The sequence below is a fragment of the Salmo trutta genome, chromosome 2 (assembly GCF_901001165.1).
Source record: "Salmo trutta chromosome 2, fSalTru1.1, whole genome shotgun sequence".
Classification (NCBI taxonomy): Eukaryota; Metazoa; Chordata; class Actinopteri; order Salmoniformes; family Salmonidae; genus Salmo; species Salmo trutta.
Window position 1 is genome coordinate 67,547,635 of NC_042958.1, and position 14,967 is coordinate 67,562,601.

General features: G+C 41.7%; 1 protein-coding gene across 3 annotated transcripts in view; it reads left to right on the forward strand.

The window, feature by feature from the left end:
• The window catches only part of LOC115161297 (V-type proton ATPase 116 kDa subunit a), a 33,463-nt gene extending 18,496 nt beyond the window's left edge, over nt 1-14,967 (forward strand). For 2 of the 3 annotated variants that reach the window (XM_029712162.1, XM_029712172.1), the window contains exons 13-22: nt 40-203; nt 2,090-2,180; nt 2,321-2,439; nt 2,608-2,824; nt 3,243-3,350; nt 3,933-4,130; nt 5,379-5,396; nt 6,836-6,953; nt 7,326-7,497; nt 13,478-14,967. In XM_029712162.1, coding sequence (XP_029568022.1) covers nt 40-203; nt 2,090-2,180; nt 2,321-2,439; nt 2,608-2,824; nt 3,243-3,350; nt 3,933-4,130; nt 5,379-5,396; nt 6,836-6,953; nt 7,326-7,497; nt 13,478-13,571 — 1,299 coding nt within the window. In that variant the 3' untranslated portion in view covers nt 13,572-14,967. The remainder of the gene's footprint in view (nt 1-39; nt 204-2,089; nt 2,181-2,320; nt 2,440-2,607; nt 2,825-3,242; nt 3,351-3,932; nt 4,131-5,378; nt 5,397-6,835; nt 6,954-7,325; nt 7,498-13,477) is intronic. The other variant, XM_029712183.1, reaches the window with a different exon arrangement.

The window sequence follows — 14,967 nt, forward strand, 5'->3', positions numbered from 1 at the left end:
GTGCTCCAATGTGTGTTCATACTCTCCCTGCCCTGGCAGATGTTTAACATGGTATTCGCTGGACGCTACATCATCCTGCTGATGGGAATCTTCTCTGTCTACACCGGTGTCATCTACAACGATTGCTTTTCCAAATCCCTCAACATGTTTGGCTCCGGTTGGAGTGTCCGGCCCATGTTCAGCCCCAAGGGAGCCAACTGGACGTAAGTTATCCGTCAGTTAACTGTCCAACCTATAAATCCACCAATAACCAACCAATCACTCACGCGACTGCGCGACAGCCAATTGGGAGAAGGCAGTTCTTGGTAACAAGCTTTGACATTAGCTAACAACAAAAGGATACACCCACCACGGGAGATTTCAACAGCTTCATTGCTGTTTAACATATTGTTCAAAAACAATACTCAAACTTTCATACCGGTTAATGTAGTAGCAGGGTCGTTCCACGAAAAGAGTCCTTTTTGTGTAGTATAACTTGATGAAAACATTTGAATTCACCTAATTTTAACATTCTGTCATGACGAGCGGATTTTAAACTCGTCTGAAGTCGGTAACACTGATGTGCCAACTTCTGTCTGTAGCGTCGGAACCGTTTGAGATACAAACTAATATGACCCCACTATGGAAAGGGGAGACAGTGCTCCGTTTTGCTCCATGACCCCCACAAGTGTCATGGGACTCGTCTGAAGGTAACCCATACAAACAAATGGAAGTATGGAGGTGGTTTTGTGGCAACAAAATAAGGGGTTAAATATGTGTCCAAAAAAACTAAAATATTCCCTGAGCTTTCTTATATCGCCTAGATATAGGATAGACACTTCAAAACCTTATTCCTTATGATTTATTTTTTAACTGTCTTTTTTGCCATTTATGAATGTGTAATTCAATGCATTTCTAGGCGCTGTAGTATTAAAGGCCAAGTTCAAAATTGTATCATATATTTTTTTGTTGTTGTATTTTACCCCAATTGTCACGTTCGTCGTATGGAGTAGACCAAAATGCAGCGGGAATGTGTATGCTCATCTTCTTATTTATTAAAGAAACGAAACGACGAAAAACAGTCCCGTAAGGACAAATTACTATACGGAGAAACAACTACCCACAAATCCCAATGAAAAACACCCCTATTAAATAGGTGTAACGGCTGTCTGAAGAGAGAGTAGACCAAGGTGCAGCGGAGTTAGTGTTCATCTTCAGGAATTTATTAACGACAAAAGAACACTATACAAAAAACCAACAGCCAAACAGTACTGTCAGGTGCAAACACGAACGAGACAGAAAACAATCACCCACAAAACCCAAAGGAAAAATAGGCTACTTATGTGTGACTCCCAATCAGCAACAACGAACTTCAGCTGTGCCTGATTGGGAGCCACACACACGGACCAAAACAAAGAAATACAAAACATAGAAAAATTAACATAGAACGCCCACCCAATGTAACACCCTGGCCTAACCAAAAATAAAGAACAAAAACCCCTCTCTATGGCCAGGGCGTTACAATAGGACCTTCAATTAGAGGCAACGAGGAACAGCTGCTTCCAATTGAAGGTCAACCCAATAAACTAAGCATAGAAATAGAATACATAGACACAGACATAGAAATAGACTAACATAGAACATTGCCCAAAAGTGCTTCAGACCGCTACGCCACTTGGAAGACCATCAAATAATGTTTTAATATATGTTTTTAATACCTAAAGGGGTCTTAAAATTCCAAATCAAATTGCTAAATGATCCATAGTATGACCATCTTAAAATAATTCCATATGTTAGCTTAGTACCCCCAACGGCTTAGACTTTTAGAGTTAAAACTCTTCAGAGAAGTCACAGTGAGTGTACAGAGGGACATGTCAAAATGCTGAATTTTTGCAGTTTAACAAGTCTTTATTTATATACAAAATCTTGATTTATTGAAGGTTCCATCTGGGGTATATTGCAGGGCACTTCATTTATTATACCAGGCTTTTAAAATCTAACATTGGTGCACTTTCCAGCAATGCATACTAGAAACCCTTTATGTATACTGTATGTCAATGATAGCAACGCTCTGCAAATTGTTCACTTCAATTGTCTATAATATATCTAGGTTTGAAACTCTCAATGAAAATAAGGTGCTGCAGCTGGACCCAGCCGTGCCAGGTGTCTTCAATGGTCCCTATCCACTGGGTATAGACCCGGTAAGTCTGTCTGTCTGACTGTTATATTGTCCGTCCCTCTGTTTCTCTGTGTCTGTCTTTCTGTCTATCTATCTGCACTTACCGGGAGTCATCTCTACAATGAGAGCTCTTTATCTACGCCTCTTCTTTGTGATCTTCAGATCTGGAACATTGCCACCAACAAGTTGACCTTCCTCAACTCCTTCAAGATGAAGATGTCTGTGATCCTGGGAGTGATCCACATGATGTTTGGCGTCTCTCTCAGCCTGTTCAACCACCTGTACGTACCCCTGTGTGTTTAATGCTGTGTGTGTCTGTATTTCCGTTTTGACCTTTGACCTGTAAACCAGAGCGCCAAAGACAAAGGTCCATTCATGAAAACGTAATGGTCAACAATGTTATTCTCCTCTCCACTTCTCATATCTTCTGTTCTCTTACTGTGGGCCAGGTACTTCAAGAAGCCCCTGAACATCTTCCTGGGCTTCATCCCTGAGATTGTCTTCATGGCCAGCCTGTTCGGCTACCTCATCATCCTGGTCTTCTACAAGTGGACGGCCTACGACGCTTTCACCTCCAAGGACGCGCCCAGCCTCCTCATTGCCTTCATCAACATGTGTCTCTTCAACTACGGCGACGTCACCAATAAGCCTCTCTACCGGGGACAGGTGTGACCGGGGGACCCTTCCCTCCCTCCATCCCTCGGTCTCTCCTAGCTACTCTGGTTCCTTTGCTGCCCAGTGGCATATGGGGCTGCATCTCAATAGTGACTCAAAAAGTGACTTAATTTCCTCGTCTTCTTTCCTTTGTCTGCTCCCATCAGAAAGAACTTAACAGATGAGAAGATAGACCCTTGAGGTGTGCCTGTTACGACCCTTTCAGCTTTTCAACTCTTTTACCCCCCTCCCCCTCTCTCTATCTCTCTCGCTCAGACCAGTGCAATCAAAGGAACGGGAAAGGAGGTCACTATTTTCGGCTATTGGGGCGCAGCCAGGGTCCCGGAGAGCGAGTTAGTATATGTCGCTGATAAGGCTCCATGTCCCCAATATGTTGTCTGTTAACGTTCTCTCTGTTTTGGATCTATAGATGGGGATCCAGATTGTTTTGGTGCTGATTGCCCTTGCATGTGTTCCCTGTATGCTGATAGTGAAAACTATGGTGCTTCGGCGCCAGCACCTGTGGAAAAAGCACCTGGTATGTTCATCAGATCTAACCTTTAACCTTTACGACTCTCGTTGATTACCTGTTTTTGAGAACCTGTTGTTTTCTTTCGCTTTTTTCGTGGCCTTTCATTTCTATGGACTGTATGTTGTATTTCTGTAATGTCGTGCTTGGTTGTGTTTTGCCATACAATGATGCTTAAAGCATGCCTTGGAAAATCTGTGAAGTAAAACAAGTATATTTACTTTGCTATATTTTGATAAAAGATTACAAAGAGATTAGAAATAATTTAGCTGCATGTAAAAAATATTTATTTTGTTATTTGATTAACACAGGGCTTGCTTTGCTTGTTTGGCATATTAGTGGCACCTAACAAGTCTCCAATTTGTACAATATTCCCCATAATTTTAAATATTTGACATATATTTTCCATGTCTTTTTTTCCATATATTTGACATGTATTTTGCATACATGATTAACATTTTTACATATATTTTACATATTTTTTTTTATATCGATCCGCTTGTTGGGTGCCCCCCCTAAGTGCCAAACGCAAACATAACACCCCAAGGCGTGCTTTAAGCCAGACACAGATCTTGTGGCTTTTGTATCTAGTCACAGAAGAGGGAAGAATGCCCTGCAGAGAATCTAGAGCAATCTTTAGAGCAAACAGGCGTGTCCTCATCAACCGGACTCACCCAACAGGGCACACAGAAATTCGGAGGGGTGCGGGTGGGCAACGGGCCCACGGAGGACGAAGCTGGTATCATGGACCACGACGCGCTCTCACAGCACTCTGAGGACGGAGACGAGGTGAGCCAAGGGTTTAACTGACTACGTACCTTTCTGACATTTTGGCTCGGAAGTACCATCATTTCAGACTGAAAGATAATCCATTTTTTCTGAGCTGGATATATATCATCTGGTTCTCTCTCAGCTTAGAATAGAATCTAATCTCTTCCCATTTCGGACCTTTCTTCCTTCTGCCATTCTATAACATGTATTCTTACCTTTCTCCTTTTCAAACATTGTATCTCTTTCTCATTAGAAAGCACTTCGGTCCCTCTCTCATTTGAAATCATCCCGTTCTTTATCACACCGTTTAAGACCTCTCGTTCATAGCTACAGTATAGATCTTCCTCTGGGTCTTTCTCTCAAACCATTTGAAACCCTTTAAAGGAATGAGTCTGTGGACCTTTTTCAGGAATTTGTGGTATCTTTGTAGACTACAGCACATACTGCCTCACTCTATTCCTTATGCAGCAGCAATGACTTGCTATAACCTGTCACAGCTACATAAAAGCCATGAATTTACCCTCACTACGTAGCTTCATTACATCATCTTCCTCTTAGACGTGTGTTTCAAATAGCAGCGCTTCTTTCTGTGTGTTATTGAGTGAAGGGGGGATGTGGGTACAAGTGAGGGCAGGGGGGATGGAATGGAAGAGATAAGAAATGGATTTTCTGTTTCACAGTGGGTTCAGAAAAGTAAACAGTGAGGTGATTTTGCATGAGAACCAGCCTCAGTGAGTCATTGCATCAGGGAATGGAATTTGGAAAATATTGTTTCTGAGTCAGAGGTTCTGGGGTTTTTCATGTAGGCCTAATGTTATATCCTGGAAAGAGGTTTGTTTTTACAGAGAAAGTGTACTTGATAGTCCTATAAGAGTATACTTTGATGATTTCTTATGAAAAGGTTTGTATGGTTACAAAAAAAATTGCTGGCTTGTTTTGTAATACCAACTACGACTACTATGAAATGTGATCGTGTACTGTGTCCAAGATGATATCATTTCATTGTGGGTGTTGGGAGCATCTTTTTAAATAATGATTCACTGGAAGTCCAACCAGACATTCTCTGGCACCTCTTCCGAAAGTTTAAACATTTAGCAAAAATGCTGGATTAACTAAAAGTGTTATTATGTTGGCGCAAAGAGCCATAGAATGTTATGTAATGCATGCTATTCATTTTTTTTGGATCATGTCTGACATCATGTTAGTCATATAACAAATTGCTTCCTGAACCCTGCCACTAACCTTTGACCTCTGCTTACTTTCAAGCATGCAGAGGAGGAACCGGTAAGAGCCAGGCCGTGCATCCCGGCATGCTGTGCGTCTGCCTGTCCCCAATGACAGTATTCTGCGGCCTGTCTGTTTACCCAACCTGCCTACCTACCCACTCTCTGTCAACCGCCCAAGAATGACGTGTGTGTGCATAAAATCAAAGTTTATTTGTCACGTGCGCCGAATACAACAGGTGTAGACCTTACAGTGAAATGCTTACTTACAGGCTCTAACCAATAGTGCAAAAAAGATATTAGGTGAACAATAGGTAGGTAAAGAAATAAAAACAACAGTAAAAAGACAGGCTATATACAGTAGCGAGGCTACATACAGACACCGGTTAGTCAGGCTGATTGAGGTAGTATGTACATGTAGATATGGTTAAAGGGACTATGCATATATGATGAACAGAGAGTAACAGTAGCGTAAAGAGGGGGTGGTGGGTGGCGGGACAGCGTGTGTGTGTGTGTGTGTGTGTGTGTGTGTGTGTGTGTGTGTGTGTGTGTGTGTGTGTGTGTGTGTGTGTGTGTGTGTGTGTGTGTGTGTGTAGCAAGGCAAGTCTATCAAAAACCAGTTTTGATTGGATTCCCTTTCATTAACTGACATTTAGCCATACCATCTGATTGCTCACTTTTTATTTTTCTCTGCATCTCCTTTCTCACCGATCCTCGAGTCAATCCTTTCCCACCAATGTGCATTGAGATATCAAAAAGGCATGATTTTGTTGTTGCTGTAATGTTTTGCTATTGATATCTGGATGTTGGATGAAAACCATTATCCGAGCTATTCAGCTTCTTACATTTGCCATTGCAACATGTGTTGTTTTTCTTAGCGAATCACGTTGGAAGCCCTTTTGAGGTAGAACAATGAGAGCCAGCGCTGGCTTTTCCGTGAACTGTGAGCGGATCGAAGGACAAAAGAGAGGGATGGAAAAAGGAAGCCTTGCCCTTGCCAAGCTAAACTGAATGATTTTGATTCTCATGTTTTTCACATCTCATACGCAAGGGAAGAAAGCCACATTACCGGTAGTTGTGGATAGATTAGATAAAGCAATCTCTTGAGGTACAATTCACTCAGTATGGAATTACAGCATACTTACAGTCAACTGTAAAGTGAATTTGAACAGCACCAACCAGAGTCATGTTCAGTAGGGCACACTGTAACAAAACCTTTTTGCAATGGAAAACAAAAATTGGTGTTTTTATTAGACAAGCTCAGGTGGTACCTCCCTGTTTCTTTCCTTTTTACTCTCTTTCAAAGTGTTTTTTTCTGTTTTGTTCCTACTGACCATGACCATAACCTAGGTCTTTGTAGCTTCCAGTGGAATGACCATTGTTAATAGTAGACATCTCGTTTCCAGCGGAATGGCAGTAGGTCTTAGTGTAGATGTTGTTCCAATAAAAAGAGCATTGATCTTAGAATACATCCCTGATGCGCACCTCCTCTCTCTGCAGTTTGACTTTGGAGACGTGGCAGTCCACCAGGCCATCCACACCATAGAATACTGCCTGGGCTGCATCTCCAACACTGCCTCCTACCTGCGACTCTGGGCCCTCAGTCTGGCCCATGCACGTGAGTGTTACCCACACACTGCACACACACACTACACACAGGTGAATATACTGTGCACGTGCATGTAACTACGTACTCTGTGTACCTAGAAATGCGTGCGTGTGCGCACACACACAAAGAATAGACACGCACTCATAACACAAGCATAGTGCACATGCAAAACTGTTCTTTTCTATCTCTCACTTACTCAATCATGCACATACTACATGGCAAGAGGGTTGACACTAATTGGTGGATAACGACCTACTGGTAGAATGAACGCCTTACATCACTCACTTCTCACCTCCCTATCTCCCGTCTGTCTCTTTCTACCTCTCTTTCCCCTTTCTATCTTTCTTTTTTCTTTCCTTCTTTCTCTCTCTCTGTCCACAGAGCTGTCAGAGGTGCTTTGGACCATGGTGATGCACCTGGGCCTATCCTCCAGGAGCGGGGGCGGCTTCTTCGGCCTGTCAATCATCTTCGCGGCCTTCGCCATGCTCACCGTGTGCATCCTTCTCATCATGGAAGGCCTGTCTGCCTTCCTGCACGCGCTCCGTCTGCACTGGTGAGTCTCAAACACACACGTACACACTACACATACAGCGCCTCCAGAAAGTATTCTTACCCTTTCACTTATTCCACATTTTGATTGTGTTACAGCCTGAATTCAAAATGGATTAAAATTGGGGGGTTTTCTCTCACCCATCTACACACAATACCCCATAATGACAAAGTGAAAACTTGTTTTTAGAAATGTTAGCAAATTGATTGAAAATGAAATAGAGAAATATTCACACCCCTGAGTCAATACTTTGCAGAAGCAATACTTTGTAGCGTCTTTCTGGGTACGTCTCTAAGAACTTTCCACACATGCCCATTATTCTTTTCATAATTTTTCAAGCTCTGTCATATTGGTTGTTGATCATTGTTAGACAACACTTTTTCAGGTTTTGACACAGATTTTCAAGTAGATTTAAATCAAAACTGTAACTCAGCCACTCAGGAACATCCAGTGTAGATTTGTCCTTGTGTTTTAGGTTATTGTTCTTCTGAAAGGTTAATTCATTTCCCAGTGTCTGGTGGAAATTAGACTGAACCAAGTTTTCCTCTAGGATTTTGCCTGTGCTTCACTCCATTCCATTTATTTTTTTATACTGAAACACTCACCAGTCCTAAACGATTACAAGCATACCGATAACATGATGAAGCCACCACTATGCTTCAAAATATGGAGATTGGTACTCAGTAATGTATCCTATTGGATTTTCCCCAAACAACACTTTGTATTCAGGACAAAAAGTTAATTGCTTTGCCACAGAATGCATATTTAGGAATATTTTATTCTGTAAAAGCTTCCTTCTTTTCACTCTGTCATTTTGGTTAGTATTGTGGAGTAACTACAATGTTGTTGATCCATCGTCCATCACAGCCATTAAACTCTTAACTGTTTTAAAGTCACCATTGGCCTCATGGTGAAATTCCTGAACGGTTTCCTTCCTCTCCGGCAACTGAGTTAGGAAGGACGCCTGTATCTTTGTAGTGACTAGGTGTACTGATACACCATCCAAAGTGTAATTAATAACTTCACCATGCTCAAAAGGATATTCAATGACTGTCTTTTTTTTACCCACCTACTAATAGGTGCCCTTCTTTTGCGAAAACCTCCCTGGTCTTTGTGGTCGAATCTGTGTTTGAAATTCACTGCTCGACTGAGGGACTTTACAGATACTTGTATGTGTGGTGTACAGAGATAAGGTAGTCATTCAAAAATCATGTTAAACACTATCATTGCACACAGAGTGAATCTATGCAATTTATTATGTGACGTGTTAAGTAAATGTGTTAATACTTTCTGAAGAGACTCTATGTCTGCACACACACACGTACAGTATACACACGCACACAGACACCCACACACACACACACACACATCACTCACACACACGTGTACACACACACACGTACAGTATACACACGCACACAGACACCCACACACACACACGTGTTTACACACACACGTGTACACACACACCCACACACATTACACACACACACGTGTACACCCACACACATTACACACACACACGTGTACACACACACTTACAGTCCACACACACACACGATGACAGACTCTGTATACCGTATCCATGGCCCTGCGAACCTCCAAATTGATTCCGTTCACGTAGTGACTTGTGTTGCCTCCTCACTTGTAATCCCTTAGGATGTGCTCATCTGTTTTCGTGTAAACTCACAGGAGAGCACACATGGTCGGGAGGTGGAGTGGAGTGTGGAATGCGATGGGTAAAGACTCACGGAGTGAATGCAGTGCCTTAGCAGATGGGAGTGGGCCACTGACTGATTATCCAGTTCACAGCCCCCACAGTCTATCTTGGCTGCATCCCAAATGGCACCCTATTCCCTACATAATCCACTACTTGTGACCAAGGCCCATATGTAGGGAATAGGGTACCATTTGGGATGCACACTAACTGTCCAGTCTTCATGCGATACTCCATTTTTCACTTTCTCCGAAGTGTCCTTTTCCCCCTGAGTTTTCCAGTGCTAGAGGTCATATGGAAAAATAGCTCTGCGCAGTGTAACCAAATAGACAGATACAGTAGGCAGACAGGCGAGAGGCTATCTGTTTAAGAATTGAAAAACGAAATTAACAAAAAACTCACTGTCATTCTTTTTTACTTTGTTAGTGGTCTATCTTTCTTAGGTAATGGTTTTTGGCATGTTACGTACAGAGTTGGGTTTATTTTCTTAAAACCTTCCTCGTCTGGCACTGGCTATTAAGCACTAATGACCATCTTACCTCATGGTTGTGAAATGAGGTATAGGAGAGTGTGTTTTTGTTAGATGCCAGTATGACCCTAATGCCTTACGCCTGCTTGCCTGCCTTTGTACTGTAGTCTGTCAGTGTTGGAATGGTGCAGTGCCGTACCGCTCTCTCTCCCAAACATCAGTCAGTCTGTCAGCTCCTCAAAATGGCCTCCAGGGAAATGCTATGTAGACCACCTCACATAAATAATGGGTGCATTCAAAATGGCAACCTATTTCCTATAGTGCACTACTTTTGACCAGGGCCCAGCTAAATATATTAAAGGCCCAGTGTAGAAAAAGTTTTGTTTTTCTGTGTTTTGTATCATATGGTACAACAGCTGATGAAAACAATTATATATATATGCATTTTGTAAATGAAACTGAAAACTATCTGTTATTGGCAGAGAGGTTTGGAACTCTTTCTTATTGGTCTATTAACTAATTTACCTGGTGATGTCACCAGGCAGACCAAAACTCTATCCCACTTAAACAGGTTGAAATTTCCATTGGTCTTTTCAAACAGCTCTTACACTAAAATGTCATTATCATAATTTTCACAATTTCACAGTATTATTCCAACATCATAGTGTGGAAATATACTGTATATAAAACAGGAAAATCAAGTCATTGACTGCATTGGGCCTTTAAATGCTGCCCTCTCAACTCTGACAGCTAAATATTTGCTGTGGCGGTGGGACATTCCTTGGCACTTCCCGTGCTTCCCTCGTATGGCTGTCAGCTGAGGCCGGAGAGGAGGAGCGGAGTGGTTAAATAAAGGTGAAATAAAAATCAAATAAAAAGAGTCATTATGTAAAGGTGGTCAGTGTACGTCACATTGGTCTGGGTTTACCGATGATTCTGACAATAACGTCCATAGCCTATATCATTCGAAGCATGCACCATTGATGTTTCTGGTCCTGGTGCCATATGAAAAATACCACAAACCTCTAAGATGATCTTATTTGAGAATAAATCTAATCTCTCATAATGAATTTCATTTGAATATCTGGTTGGGTTGGTTACAGTTACAGTGTAGATGAGGACGGGAATGTTAAGACGTGAAGGGTCTCGTCTGGTCGTCTGCCTCTGGATGCTGTGCTTATTTCGGCCATATTTGGTCACCCACCGCTCTGAAACAACGTTCCATTCCAGGACGTTGCCCCCTAGGCGGCAGGTAACCTAGCGGTTCGAGAGGCGAGACAGCAACCGGAAGGTGAGAGCTGGCAACAGGAAGGTTGCTGTTAACAAATCCTAGATGCCATTGCCTTGTCCTTGAGCAAAACACTTAACTCCCCACAACAACAGCTCCCTGGGCACCCAGTGTGTCAGCCCCCCTCACCTCTCCAAAACCTGTCTATGTACAGTGCTTTTAAAAAGTATTCACACCCCTTGACTTTTTCCACATTTTGTTGTGTTACAAAGTGGGATTAAAAGGAATTTAATTGTAACATTTTTGTCAACGATCGCCACAAAATACTCTGTAATGTCAAAGTGGAGGAAAAATTCTCTATAATTTTGTTAATTCGTGGAATATAAAACATTATCTTGATAAGATAAGTATTCAACCCACTGAGTCAAAACATGTTAGAGTTACCTTTGGCAGAGATTACAGCTGTGGGTCTTTCTGGGTAAGTCTCTAAGAGCTTTGCACACCTGGATTGTGCAATATTTGCCCATTATTCTTTAAAACATTTGTCAAGCTCTGTCAAGTTGGTTGTTGATCGTTGCCATTTGCCAGAGATTTTCAAGACAATTTAAGTCAAAACTGTAACTAGGCCACTCAGGAACATTCAATGTCGTCTTGGTAAGCAACTCCAGTGTATATTTGGCCTTGAGTTTTAGGGATATTCAATGTCTGCTCTTGTAGAAAAATCTCCCTGGTCTTTGTGGTGGTATCTGTGCTTATAATTCACTGCTCGACTTAAGGACCTTACAGATGTGTGGGGTACAGAGGGGGTGTAGTCATTTAAAAATCATGTTAACACTATTATTGCAAACAGAGTTAAGTCCATGCAACTTATTATGTGACTTGTTAAGTACATTTTTACTCCTCAACTTATTTAGGCTTGCCATAACTAAATAATTGAATACATATTGACTCAATACATTTCAGCTTTTCATTTTTAATTTGTAAACATTTCTAAAAACATAATTCCACTTTGACATTATGAGGTATTGTGTGTAAGTGACACAGAATCTCAATTTAGTACGATTTAAATTCAGTCTGTAACAACAAAATGTGGAAAAAGTCAAGGGGTGTGAATACTTTCTGAAGGCACTGTATGAACAGTATGTGTATGTACAGAGCATTCGAAAAGTATTCAGACCTCTTCACCCTTTCCACATTTTGTTACTTTACCGGCTTATTCTAAAATTGATTAAATCGTTTTTTTTTCTCATCAATCTACACACAATACCCCACAATGACAAAGCAATAACCGTTTTTCACATTTACATAAGTATTCAGACCCTTTACTCAGTACTTTGTTGAAGCACCTTTGGCTGCGATTACAGCGAAGATACAGAGACAATACGTCTGGTAAGACGAGGGGCAGGGGTGTGTGTCTATTTGTCAATAACAGCTGATGTGCGATGTCTAATATTAAAGAGGTCTAGAGGTATTGCTCGCCTGAGGTAGAGTACCTTATGATAAGCTGTAGACCACACTATCTCTCATCTATATTATTCATAGCCGTCTATTTACCACCACAAACCGATGCTGGCACTAAGACCGCATTCAACGGGCTGTATAAGGCCATAAGCAAACAAGAAAATGCTCACCCAGAAGTGGCGGTCCTAGTGGCCGGGTACTTCAATGCAGGCAAACTTAAAACTGTTTTACCTACCTACTACCAGCATGTCACGTGCAACCAGAGGGAAAAAACTCTACACCACCTTACCTCCACACACAGAGACGCATACAAAGCTCTTGCTATTGCTTCCTTCCACCCATCCATCCATGTATCTCAGATCTGCCAGAGGAGTGAATGAGGACAGAGGAGAGAGGAAATGAAGTGCAGCCTCAGTCACTGGCAAGATACTGCCCCCCCCCCACTCCCACCCCCTCTCTGGGGAAATGGATGATCAACAAGTGGCTAGCTATCAGGTTATTTAATTCAAATGCAAATGGAAGGGTTCCACTTTTTAAAAAGCCATTTTATCCTTTTCTTAATGTAAATAATGTTGGGTAAGCACAAAGAAGTTGACTTCACTTGGCCTCTCACCAGTTGTCAGCAAGTGGATGATGCTGTGTATGTTGCTTTCAGCCAGTTGAATAGATATTCAGCAACTGTCGGTAGGACAATCCACCTTGAAAGCAAAGTAGTGACAGCATTTATTTTTCTTTGCAGTTGTTCCACGATTTAAAAATGTTCTTCTTTAAGGTTTGTTCTTATTCAGAGAGGAGATGGTGTTACTGCCAAGCATCTGGCCTCGTAACTGAGGAAGGAACATACTGCTTGTTAAAGCCCGAAATGTGGTATAATGGTGCCGATGAAAGACCGTCCAAGTTTATTTGAGGCTTTTTGACTCATGTCCAGGAAATGTTGGACGAAGTATCGTAATTGACTATGATAATTTGTAATTGGTCTTGACATTCGAGAGGTAATCATTTCTTTGTTTTGTGTTGTGGCGGCTGGCTCGAGGCCTCGTCCCAAAACTCCATTGACCTGTTCAATAAACCACTGATCTTTTGAGGTCCTTTTTGTCTCTTTTTTTAGGGTGGAGTTCCAGAATAAGTTCTACACGGGGCAGGGCTTCAAGTTCGTCCCCTTCTCCTTCGAGAGCATCCTGGAGGGGCGATTTGACGAGTAAACCAGCCACATCCCTGACAAATTCCAGACGAACACCCCCCCCTTGATTTTTCCCTCTATAAACGTTTCTGCATGGACCCCCAAACTGCAGCTCTCTTACCCCCTCTAGGAGCCATGTTGTGCCGTGTCGGTTCGTGAGTTGTGTATCTATGCTCCTCTTTGCTCCACTCCAGCCTCGCAATGTTGTGAAGTGTTGTTGTTGTTTTTCCATTTTCAAGAAACTCCCTCCTTCCTTCCGTGATGCCATAAGAAGTTGCTACATATTGTGTGTGTCGCGTTTCACCCATGACCTTATCAGTTGCTCTTCATTCATATGAAAGATGGTCATGGAGTGTTTATTCTAAAACGCATGGCTATGTAATGACAGCTGTTGACAACATGTGTATGTAATGATGTTTATCCCGTAGCGCTGCTGGTACTTACATCATACAATTTTGTGAAAGTGATGAAGAGAACAAACGATGGGTCGGTGACAAAGTAGCAACACTGTCAGTTTTATTCTATGGCATCCTATGGCATCCTATGGCATCCTATGGCATTCCCTCAATGTGACTGGTGTAAAATGTTCTGGTATATCTATTCAAAGAGAATGTCCCCTGTGTGTTGTGGCTCTCCCTGTATATATTGTTTTGTGCAGCATGATCTAGCTATTAGCGTGACCGTGTCGAGAGGAAATCATAACAGATGCTTCCTGCTAAGGATATGACCAAATTGAGATGGGGAGATTATGGGGACATGTTCAGGAGCAGTTTGATTTTACTGTATTTTCTGAACCCGCTCCGTTGAGGATATTTAAATCAAACATCAAATGCCTTTCTATTGGTTACTGTACTGTACTAATTTACTTGCCCCTAACCCGCAGCTACAGTATGAGGAAACTCTGTATTGTTGTTTATGATACTGTAGTACTTACACATATATTATTTTAAATGCTAGATGTGTAGCCTATTCTACCTTTAAACTCATGGGATGAAAACAACACTCTCTTTGGTTCATATCGGTGGTTGCGTGTGATGTGGGCTGTCAAGTAATGAAACATATCTATCAAAATACACACATTAAGTCCTCTCTAGTACAATCCTATGGTTTGTAGTAATCGACAAATATTGATTTTGTATTATTTTCGTTCTGTGAATACATATTTTAACTGGTTGTCAATGTGGTCATTTGAATTGTTTTGTTGTGTTCGTAGTAGGTGTGTACATGTGCGCGTGTGCATGCCTGTAGAAGGATTGGCCTATTTAAAACAAAGTCCTGTTGTTAACGGTCAAATTTACTCTGCAGTGTAACATGTTATCTGTCAGTTGATGTTTGTACGTGATAGCAGTCAGATGTGTTTGTGAAGCTAACTATTAAAACAAAGTGTTTGGGGATTGGCCCTAGTGTCCTCACTTTCA